This window comes from Triplophysa rosa, linkage group LG4 (genome assembly GCF_024868665.1).
Source record: "Triplophysa rosa linkage group LG4, Trosa_1v2, whole genome shotgun sequence".
NCBI classification, from domain to species: Eukaryota; Metazoa; Chordata; class Actinopteri; order Cypriniformes; family Nemacheilidae; genus Triplophysa; species Triplophysa rosa.
In genome coordinates, this window is record NC_079893.1 from 15,630,117 (window position 1) to 15,651,509 (window position 21,393).

Below are 21,393 nucleotides of genomic sequence, written 5' to 3' on the forward strand. Positions count from 1 at the left end.
TCTGTTAGGGCCACCTGGAACCTTTTTCATGCCTCCTCTGGTTGCTTTGAAGCTCAGTAGGAATCACATATCTCCCGCTGAGGTCCTAGAGGTTATCAACACTTTCCGGGGAGAACCAACCTAAATACAGGCCCACTGGAGCCAGGCCTGGCTCTGGTCCTTTGATATTGGTATCAAGAGACCAGGACAAAGGTGCCACAAATCCCCACTCCTCAAGATCCAACAATTTGGCTATGCCAGGCTCTACATATTATATCTGATTAAGACTTTGAGAAAGGTCCTGGATGTTGATCTCAGAAAAAAAGAGTAGGAACGCTGATAATTATACTGCCGGGGTGTAGGTAAAGGGTAGCAATTGTACATTGACATGACTGCTGTGGTGGTAACTGCCATTGTAGAATTATTATTTTGGTTAAGTACCATATGTAAATACATAAGACTTTAAACTAAAGAGTTACTAGTAAAGTGCAATTGTTTGTATTGTAGGTGTTTGAATTTCTGATCCGTTTGCATTCTGTGGAGGCTGCACAGGAAGAGGAAGTGTATCCATTCATCCGAACTCTCCTCCATTTTGACACTCAAGAGTTCCTAAACGTCTTGGCACTGGTGTGTATCAGCAAACCCTTAAATCAACACCTATTGTTCTGTAGATTTGTGTTTTAATTACATTTTGTCAGTATTTACTTTCCAAAATGAGCAATTTATTTAACATCAAATTAGATCTAATGTTAATTGTTCGTTAATATTTCTTCACTCTTCAGACATTTGAAGACTTCAAGAATGACAAAAAGGCTTTGGAGTATCAGCAACGGATTGTTGACATTTTGCTGAAGGTAACAGAAACATCTCTCTTGTACTTCCGGTGAGTGAGCGGCTGAGTGTGAGCTGACGGAGTGTTGTGAGCGTGCGTGGATTACTGTGAGTTCATCTTTTTCTCCCTTGCTTTTCTGTCTTTAGTTTTAGGTGCTTTTGGTGTTTGCTTGTTTGGGCCGTGTGCTTTCATTTCCCTTGAGGAAGCAGGTTGGCCCCATGTCAACAGGTTATAAGTTCAGTCACGCAATGGCATGCAGTTAAAGTGGCGGTGGGTGTGGGGAAATGTTGCCTGGCCATTGGGCATTTAGTGGGTCAGGAGAGTGTTTTCTGCTTCTAGAACGAATAGTTATATTGTGTTTTTGTTTTTTTGTTAGTGTGGATAAAGCCAATTAACTAGTTGAACAAGGAATTGTGATCAGTGGTGAACTTGTTCGGCTGGGTAGTCCTCTTCACATGAGCGTTCGTGCACGGCACACACACTGATACACATTCAGAGGCTTAAATAAAAAATTTAGGGAGCGAAGCACAGATGTCTGACGATGTGGATGACCCCCGAAATGGTGACTTTTGGAAACTCCACGGTTGCGTTTCTGTGTAAACGGACAAAAATGGAGACTTTAGAATATGCAGGCGTGGTTGCCCACATTTGCTCATTGATTGGTTGAGTTGAGTTGGGGTACTCGAACTTGTCACAGACTTGGACATTTTGGACTCTGACATTTTTCAGAGTACAGTCTAGTCCAGACACTGGATAAGTTTTATTGAAAAACGAAATTACTTACATTGTGTTGTTGCAGCATTGAGCATTAGAATTCGCTCTAAACAGATGTGTTCAGCAGGAGATTTATTTCACCTTATAACTTACAAAGTCAAGAAGTGATGTAAATAAGAGATTCGCTGTGTAGTGGAGACAGCTTCAAAGTTTTCGTGAGAGTGCAGAACGAGGTAAATTACGTCTTGAAGACAGTGCTATTGACAATTTGAATGTTTTTCATGCTACTTAGAGTAGAGTACACTGGCCCTGTTTGATAAACCCGCACTTGCATTAATTAACAGATCATCTGACGCGTTATCCGACAGCAGCACAAACATTTAATTCCGTACCTGACCAATTTGACATAAGGACCAGGACCCGAACCGCTCCAGCAATAATCTACTACATACTACTTCAAAATAATTAATCTTTTCCTGTAACGCAAGCAATAAAACCAACATTAGGCATTCTGAGTTGATGCATTTAAGACAGAAATAGACATGACACAGCACAAAAAAGGTGAGAGCTGTAATCCGTTGAACAATACAAAACCATTGCCTACATCATGTAAACAATCTTCCCAGACATGCTGTTGAACACATTGAGAATTAATCACACCATAGGGCCATTTATTGATGCACAAGAGGCAACATCCATTAAGAGGAGTCAACTTTTGAATAGGATGATTGGTGTAAATTGTTTTTATGTAAATTGTTATGTTTAATTTATTTTGTTTTATTTGTTAATTTACTACTGCCCTTCAGAGGCTAAATATTATATTAATATGTAGAAAAATAAGACAAATGTGCACATCACCATTAGCTTGTCTTCTTGAGCATGCAGGTAAACCTATGATTGCAACTGTACATTGCAACTGACTTGTAAGGATAAAAAAATATTTAAGAGCTCAATGTTGAGTTTACATTGACCTTTCACCAGAGTTTGATTGACAGGCAATCTGACCTGACAGGTGAGGTAGAAGATTAACTTAAGTAGATTTGTATTTACATATTTACACGGTTTTGATGTTCTTTCGTGTTTAATTTATACTATAACCAGAAGAGATGATCAGTTAACCTGCTGAACCTGAGGCTCTAAACATTAAAGCACCACAAAACAGTAGGGGTGTGACGAGATCTCGTGTTACGAGATCTCGCGAGATTGAAACGCGACGAGATTTCTCGTCGAGGTGAAAAGTTGTCTCGTGAGTTGTGATGTCAGCATGATGGAGCGTGAGGGTGAAATTTGTATTGAAGATCCCCCTGCCACTTTTAAATCATTTGTGTGGCAACATTTTGGTTTTCCAGTGGAAATAAGAAACTGCGAAAGAGTGACAGACAAGACGAACACAATATGTAAACATTGTAAGAAAACAATGCCCTACACCGCGGCTAACACGAGCACTATGCAAAAACACATACAGAACCACCACAGCTCTCTACTAAAACCAGCCGCACCTGTGACGAAAACATTAAAAGGGCAAACAACTCTAAATGCCTTTGCATCTCTTCCACCGTCAAGTGCAAGAGCCACGGCAATAACGAGAGACATCGGCGTTTTCATTGCAGCTGATATGAGGCCATTTTCTGTGGTGGAAAATCTGGGATTTCGGCGACTCCTCCACACACTGGAACCGAGGTACACCATCCCATCACGCGCGCATTTTACTCGCACTGTGGTCCCAACCCTCTACAAAGAAGCCAAGGTCAAGGTTGTACTGACTCTGAAAGAGGCAGAAAGCATCGCCATTACTACTGATGGTTGTACTTCTAGGTGTACGCAGGGCTATATCACAATTACAGCCCACATAATCAACAGTAGCCGGGTTTCCATCCAAAGTTGCGAATTTAGCTTATGCGCAAAATTGGAATATCGCATAAAACATTTTCGAATAAGCACCGTTTCCATCCAACTAGTCAACCGTCACTTCCTAATAAACTGCTATTAAATATCAGTAAGATAAGTAAGAGAAGCCACTGAATATAATAATTTTCATATATAATAAAACTTGCGCAAGCAGATGATTACGAAACACAATAAATGCGGTGCTTTTGTGGATGCCTGCTGTTTGGGAAACACAGTCGTGACAGTTCTAAGAGGCAATTACAGAATACTTTGACGACTTTTCTCAGGCATTTAAGAATGACCGTAACAACATTTCTCTTGCTGTGTAACAAGATCAGTTCTCTGGTTAGTCAGGTTACGCCGTCTCATAGTGCAGTTACGTGGCATTTTGGAGGAATTTATTCGGCAAATGCGTTTCCATCTCCCATTATTCGCATTAACCCTTTTTCGCAAAACTGAAAAACCACCTCAAGTGAGCGTAAAAACTTTTTGCGAATTAAGGGTTTTTAATTCGAAATTTGGCGTTTCCATCACTCTTTTCTGATGCGAAACTTCAAAATGCGAATAAAACCAGAGTGATGGAAACCCGCTTAATGACTGGGAAATGGTAAATTTTGTACTGCAGACTCGCCCACTTTTTGAGTCCCATACAGGGGCAAACATAGCTGAAGTTTTACAAGCAGCTGTCACTGACTGGGAGATTAAAAAACCAAACCATGGCATCGCAATTGTGACTGACAATGCGCGTAATATGGAAGTGGCTGTGCGCGTGGCAGGATTGGAGCCGCACATCAAGTGCTTTGCACACACGATAAACCTTGCTACCCAGGCTGGCCTCGGTGTTGCGCGTGTCACTCGGTTGCTTGGGCGGGTGAGACGAGTTTTTCACCGGAGTTCAACGGCTGCCGCGTTATTCATGTCCAAGCAGAAGCTGCTACAACTGCCACCACACAAATTAATCATGGACGTTACCACGCGATGGAATAGCACTTTAGATATGCTGGTTCGTTACCTGGAGCAGCAAGCTGCCATATCAGCAGCTCTCACCTTTTTATGTTCGATTTGTGGAAAGGAGTTAGATTTCTCATGTGAAATCGTACAGGGGAGAAGCCAGTCGGTAGCAAAACATTTGGCAGTGTTTGCACGTCCTTTACTGCATAGAAGTAAAATAACATTCATTACAAGTTGATTTCAAAATGCACCTAAATTGTTTTGCATTTCGTGATTTTCAGTTGAATAAAAGACTATTTTCCATTCATATAGTTCATCATTGAGGATTTCTTAAAAATAGTGTAAAAACCTTGTCTCGTCTCGTTCTCGTGAACCCAATCTCGTGTCTCGTGGAGTAAGCGTCTCGTCACACCCCTACAAAACAGTATTTATTACTTGAATTTTTTACACTATAAATTACAAACTTTGAAAGCTGAGACTTTATTTAATACCAAAAGGTATTCTATGTCGGCACATTATTAGTATACTTTCTGCTACACTGTTTTTTTTTTGGAGAACATGATTGTCTGACGTAGTAACAGTAGGCTAATTAAGATGGCTGGGTCTTTGCACAAATTCAGTTGCAATTTCAAATCATTTAAACTTTCTGGACTCGATTGGACTCGACTTTATTATGCTACCTGAAGGTGAGAATGACCAGCCTCACAACGACCGTGTAAACAACAGGCTTGTTTGCCTTCATACAGCGCTGCATACACTGATCGAGCGGGTGACATTACAGCACCGGGAGAGAGCATCGAGAGCCGTGTCCTCCGTATGCTTTTAAATCGCTCACTCAGTACTGTGATGTTTCCTTCAGGCAGTTCTAGGGTGACTGGATATCCAGGGCTTAGCCCATAGACATCCACACATGTGCCAAAATACACATTTGTCAAGCCCGCCGCCTTCTCGTTTTTTTCCAAAGTGCTCAGGAGCTTGCACTGTTGCTGTTCCGTCTGCTGTTTCTAAACAACCATTAGTTGTGCTCATTGTGAAGGTCCAGCAAAGGATAGATTTTCAGCACTGATGCGGTAGGGCTGTAGTCAAGTCCACCATTGTCGAGTCCAAGACAAGTCCAAGACCAGGACTAGTCGAGACCGAGTCAAGTCCGAGTCCAAAGAGGTTCGAGTCCAAGTCAAGTCCGAGTCCAGAGAGGTTCGAGTCCAAGTCAAGACCGAGTCCAATTGAGACAGTCAAGAGAGACAGAAAAAAATCATGACTACAAGACCACATACTTAACTATTGATAATTTATGTGATGCAAGAGACAGCATATCTTCTATTCTAAGATAATCATTTTCATTATTGTTTGTAATGATCAAAAAGCAGATAAAATAAGGTCATTTTATTTTACTATATAGGTATAGCACTAAAGTCACAAAGCCGAAGTGTAACTGTTTATTACTTTAAGGAACGTTTTTATCAGCCCTCCTAACAGCAAGGTTGTGCAGCAATGAACACTTTTGTGCATGTGTGTGCGTGCGTGTGCGCGCCTGCCCGTGCACGCGTGTGTTCGATAGAGGAGCCGCTAGAAAGAGCAGAGGTTCCACAGCTCGTTCATAAGCACGTCGGTGCCCATCCTTAAATAACATGTTCATCACAATGACAATAAAAATACAATCAATCTCATCTTTAAGCCCTACTTTCCAAACTTTCTAAAATACTCAAATGCAATGCTAACTCTGAAACATGGCATTAACTTACCTCTCTTTGTGATGCCTTTGCAGGTGTCTTACGAAATTGGATGTTGTCCCACATGTAGTGTTGTCAAAAGTACCGGTACTTCGGGACCAAGTCGGTACCTAAAAATAAAAAAGTTGTCGGTACGTAATTTTCATAAGACCCGGTACCACCGACATACCGGGTCAACCGGGTACTGATGCTCTGTCTGACAGGTTGTCAGTCGGAAACTTTTTATAGACGCAATAAGACGTGATGAGCGGATAAGCGCTGCTCCGATCCACAAGAGATGCGCGCAGAAATACTTCAGATTCAAGTCATATCACGAAGAAAACGAACAGAGTTTTGTGGTGAAACGAGGAAGCATCCGGATTTAAGTTAACAAGTTCAAGCGGTAAGTTTCAATTTCTGTTGCGTTTGCATTATGAATGTTGTAGCATATGTTAAATTAAAGGTTACGTTAAAACAAACGTCCCTGTTTGCGTGTTAATTTGTTAGCACCAATGCTAATCCAGTCAAGTGTCCTTATTAACCATTTAATGCTTTTACAACTGTAATGGGGTAAAATAAGTAGGAGGACAGGATGGGGTGTACAGTGTCTATTTTATATAGGCCTATCTGAAATCTATATGCTAGAAAACTAGCATACTAACTGTATGACTAGCAATGTGTATGTCTTAGATAGATAACTCTATTAGGTTTAAAAAACCACATTTAAACTAAATAAAAATCTATCTGTTTCATTTATTATTTTAATATACAATTACCTTAATGTAAGTAATTTTGTGTAAATGCAGTATAAAAACTGATGTTTGTTTTAATATTGCATATGCATGTTTGTTCAGTCAGTTGACTTACTGAAGTTTATTCTATTTGTCTTCTACAGCAGCAGACTGAGGAGGATGTTCATCAGCATGAAAGACCCCAGTGAGCACACAACAGTTTCAGCAACAATTAACTTATACTTCATGTATACAAAATGGCATTGCTTTCTATACATTTATATTAACAATGAGCTTTATTAATAAAATTGTGTTTCAATTAGCATGTACTGGTGTTTTGTTTTGGTACCGAAATTGGTACCGAGAACCGTGAAATTTTACTGGTATTGGTACCGACTACTGAAATTTTGGTACCGTGACAACACTACCCACATGTTTCGGGGAAAGTTTTGTTGCGAAAAGTTTCCTTTTAAGCGCACTGTCGATACATTTATTATGGTTTGTAAAACCAATCTGTATTATGCCGGTGCTCGCTGACATCGTGCCTGATGAATGATTGATGCTGGTTCGTGCCGCGGACGAATCGTTCATTCGAACCGGTTCTTTCTTTTTAGTGAACCGGTCGAACCAGTTCAGCTGAATCGTTCCCGTTTAACGTCTCCCGTAAACACTTAATATTATCCACAAATTAATTCAGTTATTCACTTTCTGGCGTGCATGACAGTCCCGCAGACTTGAACCAATATACCGGAGTTATTTAATTACAACAACAGCACACACTGAACTGAACTGCTTTGTGAAAAGAGAACTTATGAGCACGCACAGCTCTCGTTCTAGAGTCGAGAATCGGCAACAGTTTTCGGATCACAAGAATATTGCTCTATCAATGTTTTGTTTTGAAGGAGAAAATAAAACATATATCGCTGGACTCGGACGAGACTGACTAGAACATTTGCGAGACCAATGACCAAGTCCGAGACAAGTCCGAGTTCAAATACCAACAAGTCCAAGACAAGTCCGAGACCATAAAAAACGTCTCGAGTCCGGACTCGAGTCCGAGACCGGACTCGAGTACTACAGCACTACTAGGAATAAAGAGCGTTCCGCACCACATGCACACGGCGACCGTGTTGTTCTCTATTTGAGCGCTTGCAGCATAACTACATTTAAAATAACAAACTTCCGCATGCAAAATATGCAAAATGTAAATGCCCTCCAAGTTATTCATACAGGGCATGGTAATAAATTAGCCCACCCCTAGCACAACCCCGTCATCCGTCGTTTGGTCTGCGTGATGTCGGATGAAGTCAAACAAGCCTAATAACATGGATTACCTCATACCATACGCAAAAAGGTCGACTTCTGCCTTGCCGAAGATCTCCCAGATTTCCTGAACCGACAGAGGGTGGATCGTCCATTCTTCTGAAGGGACATTGCTCCGACATAGCATATCCACCCCCGATTCAGTCTGCCTGGCACGTGTGTTGCAAAGTCCCCAATTTTAAAGAGGCCGCGAGCTGCCGCATAGCCAGTGCACATTCTGGCACAATTCTGGCCATCATTTGGGTCAAGTCGAAAATCGCTCCCAGGAATGAAACCCGTTGGTTGGGAAGACAGAGCACTCTTGGCAAAGTTGAGAAGGGACCTGTGACAGACTTGTCCTCTGACTGTGCTAGAATGAGCCAGTCATCGAGGTTGTTCAGAACGCGGATTGCCTTCTGCCTGAAAGGGGATTGAGCCACGTCCATGCACTTCTTGAAAGTGCGAGGAGCCATGGACAGCCCAAATGGAAGGGCCGTGTATTGATATGCCACCCCCTCGCAGGCGAATCATCTGTGATGGGGGTTATCTGGATGTGGAAGTATGCGTCTTTCAGATCCAGGGAGAAGAACCAGTCCCCTGGGCATATTTGCGAGAGGATCTGCTTAAGGGTAATCATTCTGAACGGCCGTTTCATAAGGGCGCGGTTCAGGTATCTGAGATCGAGGATGAGATGGAGACCGCTATCCTTTTTGGGCATGAGGAAGTAGCTGCTGTAGAAGCCCGATTCGGGTTGATCTGGGGGAACCGGTTCTATGGCTCCTTTTCCCATTAATTTTCTCACCTCGGTGCGCAGAACATGCGCATCTGCACTCTGCACCCGCGTGGGAATCACCCTGCCAAACCGAGGGGGCCTGCGAGCGAACTGAAGTGTATAACCTTGTGATATTATCCCCAGAACCCATTCTGACACCCCGGGGATGGCCTGCCAGGCCTTGGCCCGTGTGGCAAGGGGGAGATACACCACCTAGTGGGGGCTTGACTCCCGTGGTAAGTGGAAGAGATAGGTTGCTCTTTCTTTGAAAGTGTTTGTGTTTTATTAAGATTCCCGCTATAACAGTGGTTGGTTGTGTGGGCGCTTGTAGAATGGGCGCACAAAAGAGATTGTTTGTTGGGAGGTCCAGTCGCAGTGAGGCCTGGTCCCTTTCTCACCTGAGTCTCAGCAAGGCACTTGAGTTGCCGGGTACAGTGTTATTTTAGGCCGAGGTCCCTGGCGCTGAGGGTGACGGAAACGCTTAGCCGAGCGAGAGCGCTGATGGGTTTCTGGTTTCGCTGCCGTCAGGGTAGCAGGGGTGTGGTTTTCACTCGCTGCTTAGTCGGCGCTGGCTTCGGGTGAGAGGACGAGGCCCTGGAGCCGGGTCTCTTCGGCAGGAAGTGCTTCATGGGCTGTGAGGATTTCTGCGTAGCCATGAAGCATTCCGCGGAACCCTCCACTGCAGAACCGATGAGGCCCGTGGCAGAGATCGGAGCGTCCAGGAAGGGGACCTTGCCAGCATCCTTGATCTCTGTGAGTGTAAGCCATAAGTGGCGCTCGAGCACCACGAGACTGGCCATGGACCTGCCTATCGCCTGGGCCGTGGCCTTGGATGCGCGCAGCGTGAGATCGGTTACGCTTCGTAGCTCTCTGAAGGACGTGGGGTCGGGTCCAGACTCATCCATCCCCTGGAGGAGTTTGGCCTGGAGACCTGAAGGACCGCCATCGAGAGAAGCGCCAAAGCTGCTTGGCCAGCAGACGAGAGTGCGCGTCCAGCGAGGGCCAAAGTCGTTCTGCATGGCTTAGGTGAGTGGGTCATTTTGTGCGGCCACCGACTCATCGAGGGGAGGCACCCTCTTGTATCCCTTTTCCTCTGCGCCGTCGACCGTAGTGAGAGCGGATGAAGAGGAGGGCACGCCATGACCTTGTAAGTTCTTCGTAAACTTCCAGGAAGAATGGTGAAGCCTCGGCAGGAACCGTTCATCGAGGCAGCTGCAAGCTGCTTCTTCCTGGCGAAGACCACTCCAAACCCAGCTCCTCCACAGCTTTGGTCAGGACCCGAAAAAGCTGGGAGTCTACACCTGGCTTGGATTCGCTGGGCTCTGCAGATGGCAGGGGGGGCAGGGTCAAATACTGAGCCCGACAGTTCCTCTGCATCTGAAGCCGCTAACGACATGCTGTCATCCACGTCGAATTCGCTTCTGCCAAACGAGACCAGATCTCTAGCGATAGCCGAGGGACGCTGATCAGGCTGGGAGAAGCAGACAGGTGAAGGCTACTGTGATGTGTCTGCTTATATAGCCAGAAGCCCAGTGGTTCCTTTTACTTTGTACTTTGTATTCACTGCGTTATTAAAAAGCTTCAGTCATCTGAGAAAAATGAGTTTTCCCATAGCGTCCTGCTATGCAGTACGAGTGGAGTATCTATAGGGAACCTTGAGAACTCCCTCCGCTCTAGTGTTTGAATGCCACACAAATGTTCAGCTCGTAACGCACACTCATTAATACACGTCAAAGTCACGCAGCATTTAGGCTACATATAGGATTAAAATACAACATAATCTACATAAACAATTAAATCTCATTAAATTGCAAATAATTTGCCTTTATTTAACTGAAAAAAATATTGTTATACCAAAAAGTTGCTTTTGTTAAATAACTACTTATCCAGTATATTAAAGCCTTAAGATTCCTTTAACTGTAAAAACAAATAAACAAATAATTATAAAATGTCCTGTAAGAGCTCAGAAGAAACTATCATTTTGCCACTGCTGTACCAACAGAGGCCCAGGGGCTGGTGGCGTGCCACTCAAAAAAAGCTGGCAGACTGAAAGCATTTTTACATCGATAGGCTTGTCAACAGTGTGCCGACTGTGTCAAGCCATTAAATCTGTGCTGCCCAAAAACTGAGGGCGGACCGCCAAGTCATTGTTTGCTGGGAAAACATACTTTCTACATGTTAATCATGCTAAACTATGCTAGTATCATGCTGAACTGTGCTATCATAATGTTAATGTCATTTTAAAACATGATAATGTCATGCTAAAACATGTTAGCAATGGTAACAAAATGAACATTGTTGCTAGCATGTTAGAAAATGTCAAACCTAAAGCTGTTTAAAGTACTTTAAACTTCCGGCCAGGTTTGTCAAGCCAACATAAACTTTGACCTTCAAACCTGTATAAGTTAGTGTACAGGTGTCTGACTATGATGGCACCAGTGGGTGTGGCATGCCGTCTATGGCTGTTAACGTTGTTGTGTGGGTTTGTGCTGTTTGTGTCATTTGTCGTTCAAAACATTGACTCTCTACTGGTGTATGATCGCCAATCATTACTGGATATTACATTCTCTGCCAAAGATCTAGTAAAGTTTGATCATGATGGACATAAGACACTACCCCCGTTTTTATTGGGCATCCCAACTTACCTCTGCCGCCTCCCGGTCTTACATCCTCGGCATAAGCGCCACCGTTGTCGAGGTAAACACAGTGGTCAGTTGGTGAGGTTGAAAACATGTTTGCCGCATTTCTCAATGCGTCTTGGACTGAGTACTGGATGGTGCCTCACCTCTTTATTCCTCGGCGGTCGTTGGGCCCTATCGACACCTGGTTGGTACCTGTCTTCGGCTCAGACGAGGTGTCCCAGTCCCGCGCTCCCTACCCTCCTCGCCCCCGCTGGCGCGGTGAAAGCTTTCGAAACCTGCGACCTCTGCACCTGGCCCATTGGAAACACAGCACCACTGATTCACCAGCTCCTGCCATGTTTGGCCTGGTAAGTGTTACATTGCTAGCAAACAAAAGTTTCATCCTACTGGATTTCTTTGCGGTCCGGCGATTGGAATTTCTCTGTGTGACTGAGACGTGCCTAAGTGTTGGTGAGTCCAGCACTTTCTCTGAACTTTTTCCGGATGATTGCTGCTACTTAAACTGCCCACGGACATCTGGATGAGGTGGAGGAATAGCAATTGTTTATAAGAATGTTTTTAAATGTGAACAACTATTGCTATCATCCCCATTCAGCAGCTATGAACTGACTTTATTTGAGCTGGGTCGCTCCCACAAAACGCTGTGCGCAGTGGTCTATCGGCCTCCCAAATACAATAAGGACTTTATAAATTAATTTTCAGATTTTTTGAAAATTAGAACTTCTCTCTTGTTTTGCTTCTGCTTGGATCAATAATTAAGAAGCATGGCTTGTCTTTTCACTGTTACGTAGACGATAGTCAGATTTATGTGCCCCTTAAAAAGAGTGACACTGTTAGATCACTTTTCGACTGTCTCGATGATGTAAAGGCCTGAATGGCTCTTATTTTTCTACGTTTTAACAAAAAAGACGGAAGTTATGGTTTTGGAGGCACCACTGTAACCCCTTTGGTTGATTTAAGTTCCCTGGCTCAATACATCAAGCCAACCATCACTAACTTAGGGGTGAAAATTGACTCCAACCTTAAGTTTGACAGCCAGATCAAGGCAGTCATTAAATCAAGCTTTTTCCAACTAAAGGCAGCTGGCTAAGATGAAGCCACTTCTTCCGAGGCAGCTATTTGAGACAGTTATCCACACCTTTGTTACCACTCGGCTGGATTACTGTAATGCATTGTATGCAGGGGTTAATGGGTCTTTGGTCGCTCGTCTGCAGATGCTGCAGCGCGTCTTTTAACTGGAACTCGTAAATACGAACACATCTCTCCAATTTTATCCTCACTTCATTGGCTGCCTGTACACTTCAGGATCAATTTTTAAATTATTTTATTTGTTTTTAAAGCGCTAAATGGTCTTGCCCCACTCTACATTTCTGAGCTGCTACACCCTCATAAGCCCACCCGTTCTCTCAGGGCAGCTGATAAAATGTTACTTAGTGTGCCTAAAACAAAACGTTAGTTGAGAGGGGTCCGTGCCTTTGCTGTGGCAGCTCCTAAATTCTGGAACGATTTGCCCTGTCTATTAGACAGGCTTCTTCGCTTTCTTCATTCAAATCACTTTTGAAAACTCTATTAGTTTGTTTTAGTGTATGTGATGTATTTATATCCCATGTTTGTATACATTTTTTTTCATTTTTTTTTCTGTACAGCATTTTGGTCCACTTCGGTGATTGTAGTGTGCTTTGTAAATAAAGTTTGCTTGCTTGCTTGCTAATGTTATATCTTTTCTGAGCAATTGACCATACACTTGACCATAGACTTAACATTGCAGTAAGCTTTGACAGGTCATAACTCTGAGCTTGAATTTTGTATAAACATGTTGGTTGTGACATTTGAAGAGGCTGACAGGCTCTGCAAGAACTTACCTCATAGTGGGGTGTAAGTTTCGCAAGACCTCATTTTTCTGCATATGAAAATTGTAGAGAGGTAAGCTGTGTGTATTCGAAGCCTGCATTTCTGAACAACTGCGTAAGGCTGTCCCAATTCGAAGGCTGCTTAAAATGCAACCGCATAGCAACACCATAGCAACCACCCCACTCACCCTGTCAATTATTTTGCAACACTCTGGCAACCACATATATCCATACCCTAGCAACCACTCAGGGTGCCCTTGCTACACTAGCAAGCGCATTACAAAACTGCATCAACCACACAGAAACACCCTAGCAGCCGCATAGCAACACCCTAGCAACCACCCCAGGTACCCTAGTAACCAGGGTTTTTTCTAGTGATTGGCTCTCGGTCTGTAGGGGGACTGTTTATATCATCTACTTCTCTGCATTTATTCATGAGGAAATGTTTGTGTTTTCCCGCGACTTGATCAGATATGAAGTTTGGTGGCAGGTAGTTGGTACACTGTAGCTTTTAAACCAAGGTTTGCATCACACTTTTTAATTGTTCCTCATTTTGAGGGTGGACCCCCTTGGCCATTTGCGTTAGCCTTCTGAGCGTGGGCTCCCCCTCCAGCTGTTCATGATCGCATTTGGCTGTTTGGTCACGTTCCGGCATTTGAGACATTGGTTCTGGTGGGATCTGGGTTTGCTGATCGCCTTTAAAAAAAAATGCTGTACAAATCCCTGTCTTTAAAAACTTGATAATTGTTCTTGAAGTGGCACAGCACACATCATGATTCGACTCCATGGACAGCAGGACAGCACTCAGAACCTCTGTAGTTGCTGCTTTCAGTGTAAATATCCATCTCAACTGTGCGTTTGCTTTGCTGCTGTGCAATTATGAGCTTTCTTTTTGCGCTTTACGACAATCCCCTTTTCATACTCTTTTGAAACCCTTTTCAAATTGCAAGTGTGAAAAAATGCTGCTGAAGCAGGGGCGTTTCATGACACTTAAAATTAATTGTTTGCTTTAGTATGTTTAATGCATAGATTTATTTTCTCACCTACTTCACTCCATCAGGTATACTGTCAGATTTCACTTTTAGTTACTAACAGTATGTAATTAAAGTTTTGTAAAACATGTTGTGTGTGTGTGTGTGTGTGTGTGTGCGTGTGTGTGCGCGTGTGTGCGTGTGTGTGTGTGAATACAGTATATACCTGTATATATATATACTGTATATGAAGAGTATGGATGCAAAACCCTCTAAAAGCCACCTCTGTTAGAAATGAGATTATGATAGTAAGTGAATACTCTCCACACATAGTATACGTTACTCAAATAATTTTGTTTCAAAACCCACTAAATACCACACTCTGCCAGGTCTGAAATATTTTGTATTGCTGGAAGAAAATGGAGGAGCATGATATTTGTTTTTATTTAAACAAAGTCGTCTTACGCACATAGAGGGTTTTTCATCTGAACTCTTAATATATTTTATATACACTGTATATATATATATATATAAACACAACATTTTGTGTGTGTGCACTTTTCAGGTCATGTTGGACAATTCTGACTTCACCCCATCGCAGGTTGGCTGTCTTTTCACTTTCCTGGCACGCCAGCTTGCCAAGCCTGATAACACCCTCTTTGTTAACCGAAAGCTGTTTGACCAGGTGACTTGTCTTTCTATTTGTTTAAGTAAATTTTCGTTCTTTTCATACTTTTCTTTTTATGAAATATGAGCTATAATTGTAACAGGTAACAGGAAGACATGTTTTAAAAGGTGTAATATTTGTAAAGATAATCAGCTTATGTAAAATATATCTACCACATTGGAAGGGTTATGCTGGTTATCATGTGTTATATACTGTATTGCAGTGGTTCCTAACCTGGGGTTTGCGACCCCCTTAGGGGGGCGCCAGAGTTCACATAAGGGGCGCGGGAGCTGACATGCCTTGAGGTTAAATAAAGCTGCATAAAATGTTCCACTGATCATTTTATAAAAAATCATGTGCTCACAATGCCAAGATAATTCAGTCAAAATAGTTATATCTTATATAAAATAATAATTTCAATTTTCCGGCTCCACCGTCAGACATTCACATGCTATGAGAGTCACGTTAGAAACACTCTCTGTCAGGCGTCAACGTTCGTGTCAACATAAAAATCAAAAGGAAAAATGGCAGAGAAACGTAAATGCGGTGATTCTTCGTCAGAAATGAAGAAAAAGTTTAGACGCTACGACAAAACCTATTTAAATTTAGGTTTTATTGAAGGACAAGACAAGTCTCGGCCAGAATGTATGTTCTGTGGTGAAAAATTGGCAAACGACAGCATGAAACCAAGCAAAATGAAAAGTCGAAGCATCTTGAGACAATCGGTAAAGAGCAGGAATTCTTCGAGAGAAAAAAAGATATGGCTCTGTCAAAAAGACCGACAGACATCAGAAAAGTATTCGAAAGAGCAGGTAGTGATTTACCGAAGGCCACTAAGGCTTCCTTTGAGTGTTCGCTGTTGATTGCCAAGGCAAAAAAGCCGCATAACATTGGAGCTAATCAAACCCGCCTGTATTAAAATAGTGGAGGAATTGTGTGGCCCGCAAGCAGCTGAAAAAGTTAAATTTGTCCCACTTTCTAACAACACAGTTAAAGACAGAATTGATCAAATGGCAGAAAACTGCAAAAAACAGTTGCACGAAAAGCTTAGAAAAGTCCAATTTGCTATACAGCTGGATGAAACGACCACAGTTGCGAGAGAGTCTGTGCTTATCCTATATGTACAGTATGTTGACGGAGATGAGTTGAAACGGGACATACTTGTTGTCTACCAATTTACCCAAAACAACTACAGGTGAGGATATTTTTATGGCTGTCGATTCTTACCTCACATCCTACAATCTGCCCTACGCAAATCTTATCGCTTGCTGCACTGATAAGTAGAAATAAAGGATTTAACAGCCGTTTGATGGAAAAGGCTCCAGACTGTGTAATCTTCCACTGTTACATCGCCAGGCACTCGCCAGTAAAAAACTGTCCAGAGACCTTAGTGACCCCCTGGCAACAGTTGTACAAGTCGTAAACTTCATTAAAAGTCGCCCAAAGAACCAGAGATTATTTGCACAACTGTGAGAAGATGAAGCACACCAAACTCTACTGCTACACACAGAGGTGCGCTGGCTTTCGCGCGGCAAAGTGCTTGTGTGCATTCTAGAACTGAAAGATAAAATCCTGGAATTTCTGCAAAATCAAAACCACACTTTGTCAGAGCAGCTGACTGATGCTTTCTGGATTAAAACCGCATACCTTGCTGACATATTCACTCTTTATAATGAGACCAACAAGACACTGCAGGGCACTGAGTAAAACATCTTGGAGTGCAAAGAAGCAATAGATGCTTTCATGCGCAAGCTGGAATACAGGGCTGGAAAAATGTCATAGGGGCATTTACAACACTTTCCACTACTGCTTCAATATTCTGGGGGTACCGTGAGTGCATCTTTGCGCACAGAGTTTTGCCGTCATATGACTTCACTCCAGACGGAATTAAAGTGCCGCTTTGCGGACGTTGATGCATTATCCAAGGATTCGTGGGTTATGGACCCCTTCACATCCAAGATGGAAGATGTGGAATACCTTAGCTGTGAAGATAAGCTCGCTGAACTTCAGACTGATTCACTGTCAAAAAAATACTTCCAGGAGAATGGTTTCAAAAAGCTTTGGATAGTCAGGGGGACCTGTTGTTGCACCTAAACTCGCAAACTATGCCATTACAAAGATCGTTCTTCCATTCATACCACCTACCTCTCTGACACAGCATTCAGTGCCCTTGTGGCTATAAAAACAAAGTCCCGCAACAGACTGGAAGTCCACAGTGATTTTAGATTTGCTGTCACTGCCATTACACCTGATATACCATCACTAGTCAAAGGCATGCAAGCCCAAGGTGGACATTAGCGTTATGTGTTTACACTGACGATGTGAATAGCCTGACGATGTAAAATAAGCAGTAATTTCTCTTTATGCAAGTACAGCATTCTAATGTTAATGTTTAACATTTCTTTCATAACGTTCAGTATACTGTGTTTGTTCATACAATAACCTGAAAATAGACTGAAACAACCTGAAAAATCTGTTTGAGTATTCCAGTAAAAATGTCATTAAAATATTTTATATTATACATTTTTAACCATTTCATTTAATTTAATTTCACCCTACTTGTTGACAATCACTGTAATCTTAAAGCGATATTTTAGAGTCAAAACAAAATGTTTTGTAAAAAAAGTTTTACTCACCCTCAAGGCATCCTGACTGAATATGACTTTCTTCTTGAAGAATACCACATATCATTTTTTTTCCATGCAGTAGAATGGGAGTGAATGGGGGGACAATTTTTTGATGCTCCAAAAAGTGCACTCATCGATCAAATAACTGCTCGACACGGCTTCGTGGTCTTAACACAGGGCTTCTGAAGCGAATCTATGCATTTTTTTAGAGAAATATCCATATTGAGAGCGCTATTAAGGTTAATGTCTAGCTTCTGTTATCCCTCGGCTGCGCGTGAACCTGATGCTTGTTTTTTCAGCAAATGACGCAGGCGTGTGTCGTAAGTTCCGTTGATGAACGCAGCATTTTTTGTTTTGATCCAATGGGATACCATCTCCTCTGTGCAGGAGCTTTCGTCGCTGTCATTTGCCCGAAAAATGAGCCACTGGTTCACGCGCAGCCGAGGGATAACTGAAGCTAGACAGTAACGTTAATAGCCCATTTCACGGGAGCCATGCGTAGGGAGAACCTTTCACTCCGGCAACGTATTCAATGCGCACTGCACTGCCAATTTCACATAATGTTATTTTAAATACATCAATGAGCAAAATATCTTCCAAAACGTCATCAAAAAGCTTATTATACACGAAGCACGGCTCTGTGATCTGTGGGAAATGCTGCTCTATCTGAACTGAGTCACTTAAAACGTGCATTTAAAAAAGCAACACCCGTCAAACATCATCATTATAAATATACTTTTTTATCATGAAAATACCTGAGGAGGCTTGAAAAACAGTGATAGAAAGATGCCAGATGCAGATTGGAAGACGACATTTCCTGGTTATACGTGTGGTACTTCTATAGAGTAGGGGTGGGCGGATTGATCCCGAAGTATCAATACTTCCGATACTGAGGTTGTATCGAAAAGGATGGATCCTAACATAAAAACATCGATACTAATGTGTTTTTACTACTGATTTTATTTATTTACAAATGTAGCTAATAATTGTATAATAAAGAAAAACGATTTCCCATACACACTTTTGCACACGTTGTTCCTCCCTGCCCTGCTGGGTTTTGTAGTCCGCTATCACGTGACTCAGCTGCGCCAAGCGCAAGCACGCAAACGCTGCTGCAGCCAGCTAAAAGAAGAGGAGCATCGTGTGGAGTTTTTTCACCTCTGTGAATAAAAACACTACGAACAGCGATGTATGGCAGTGGGCCTTTGGGGGTAAAAAGCCAAAGATTGAAAGTACTTTATTATTTAAACACTTTATTTACTTTGTTTCTCAAACAATTGTGTGCACTTTGTTTATAAATTCACTTAAAAAAGTGTAATGAAAGGGAAACATGTTAATTTGTTCTATTATTGTTAGGGATGCACCGATACCATTTTTTAAAGACCAAGTACGAGTACCGATATTTTTTTTTCTGGTACTCGCCGATACCTATAACCGAGGCATGTATAATGTACAATAATTCTAATAAATCAGTATCTTACTGGTACATTTTCTTTTTTCTTTTGTTTTTAGGTCTACTTAAATTTAAGTACTATTTTTTAATTAAGTTCTATTTTTTATGATAAGTAGCACAATTTTACTAGCACATTTACTTCAGTTTACTAAAGTAAACAATATACTCTGTGGTTGGATTATAAAAAATTTAAGGGGGGTGGTGTGGTAAAATGTGAGTGTATTATAACTTTTTCAAGTCAACCAGACTTTTATTTTGACGGGACGCCACAAAGAGCGTTTGTTAAAATTAACCGGACTTTTATTTTGACGGATCGCCGCAAATGGTGTTTATTTATGTGTTCGTGTCCTCTTGGAGTGAAACGCTGGTGCTGAAAGCTCCACAAGCACAATGTGTTCAGTACACGCAACCGCACCACTCTTTCACACACGGTAACGCAAAACAAGCAGAATACATATTTAAACAGTATCTGAATATTTCGTTAGCTGTTAGCTGTTCAGCGCTAATTTCTTGTTAGGAAATGCCTGGATTCCTCGATTCCGTCTGCGTTTTCCGCATTGCGGAAATCATAGGGCTCTATCACGTGAGGTATCAGTCTTTGGTATGGGTGTGTCATTACGAGTACGAGTACATGAGCTTGTTATCGGGCCGATACTGGTATCGGTATCGGTGCATCCCTAATTATTGTGTCTGAACAAAATGGAAAAGCAGTTTAAAATCTTTGTTCTTAAATAATAATTTTGTGCACTTTTTTTAAAGCTAGAGAAGTAGTACTGGGATAGGTAGAATTTTTTTTGTTATATATTGGTTTTCTGTTCAGTTAATCTGTTATTTTTACTATTTTCCAGTAATAATTTGGTGCAAAGTTCATGCTTGCAAATTCTATTACAGGAATAAATAACTAAATAAATGTCCCCTGTTTTAACATCTACATGATTAATTAGCCTACAGGCACATTAAGAGCATAAATCACAAAATATTTTAGTGGTCATGAAAATGTATTCAGATTTAGCATATTAATTATGCATTCATCTGATAAATCATGACATTTCTGTTATGTATTGAAGTGACGTCATTGACGTCATTGGAAAGAGACGGAAGTAAAAATGGAGTAAAGGAATGGAGCAGTGGAACATGGTGTGTCTGTGGTTAGATCCGAAATAACCAGGGAAAATATAACAATGGCGACGAGGATGGTGCAACAAGGAATCACTCGTTAGTTAAAAGATGTGCGTCACTCAGACAAGTGTATCCAGTTAATTGAAGTTTAGCCGTGATAGGTGGTGCGCGTTAAAAAAATGGACGGTACTGTTTCCAAGTTCGACTGCTATAGTGATCCAGCTATGTTGAGCCCACGGTGGACAAGATTGCTAAATGCATTTGAACTTTTTGCCGATGGAAAGGGTTTGATCCTGACTGATGATGCACCAGATTCCACAAAACAAAGGCGGAGAGCCTTGCTGTTACATCATGCCAGGACAGACGTGCTGATAAGATATTTTCTCCACAGTCACTGACACTGGAGGGCCAACAGACTATAAACAGGCTGTGACAGCACTGAACGGATACTTTGTGCCTCAGGTAAACACAGCATTTTCAAGAGAGACGTTTTATCAGCTAAGGCAGAAAACGGGACACACCGTGCAACAGTTTGTCACGCGTTTAAGGCAAGCAGCAAAGGACTGTGATTTCGGGGCTGACAAAGACAATCAAATAAGGGATGCTGTTTTGAGTCTTTGTAACTTTGAATATGTGCGTAGAAAATTGCTAGAGGAAGGAACAGATTTAAACCTCACTCGCACTCTAGGAATTGTAGCAGTGTGAAAGTGTTGAACTGCAGATGGCGGCGTTGCACATCGCTCCAGAGGTGGAGGTAAAAGAGACAGTGAGCCGTGTGAGAGAGGGAGAGATCAGAAAAAACGGACACAGTTCGGTAAAGGAAGAGCTGCTTCTGACAAAACATGTTATCGATGGGGACAGACAGGTCACCTTGCAAAAGACTATAAATGTCCCGCATGTGGAAAATTATGTAGGAAGTGCAACGGCAGAGATCATTTTACAAAGATGTGTAAAACAAAGGAAAGATCCAGACAAACGGTAAAAATATGAGAAAAATCAGGAGTTTGCATTTGTTGTAAGAGAGGAGAGCAATATGGACAAAATAACATTCTCAGTGGGAGGTGTCAGATTACCCATGTTAATTGACTCAGGAGCAACAAGCAACATAGTGGATGAAAGAACATGGGAAATGTTAAAAGAAAGCAAAATCAAATGCAGTTCTGCCAAAACAGGAAAGCTACAAATAA

At 42.1% G+C, this 21,393-nt stretch overlaps 1 protein-coding gene across 1 annotated transcript in view; it reads left to right on the plus strand.

The window, feature by feature from the left end:
• LOC130552577 (vacuolar protein sorting-associated protein 8 homolog) overlaps nt 1–21,393 on the plus strand; it is a 293,391-nt gene that overhangs the window by 176,489 nt on the left and 95,509 nt on the right. Inside the window, exons 25-27 of the mRNA XM_057330929.1 lie at nt 487–606; nt 762–833; nt 14,906–15,025. Of these exons, the coding sequence (XP_057186912.1) occupies nt 487–606; nt 762–833; nt 14,906–15,025 (312 nt within the window). The remainder of the gene's footprint in view (nt 1–486; nt 607–761; nt 834–14,905; nt 15,026–21,393) is intronic.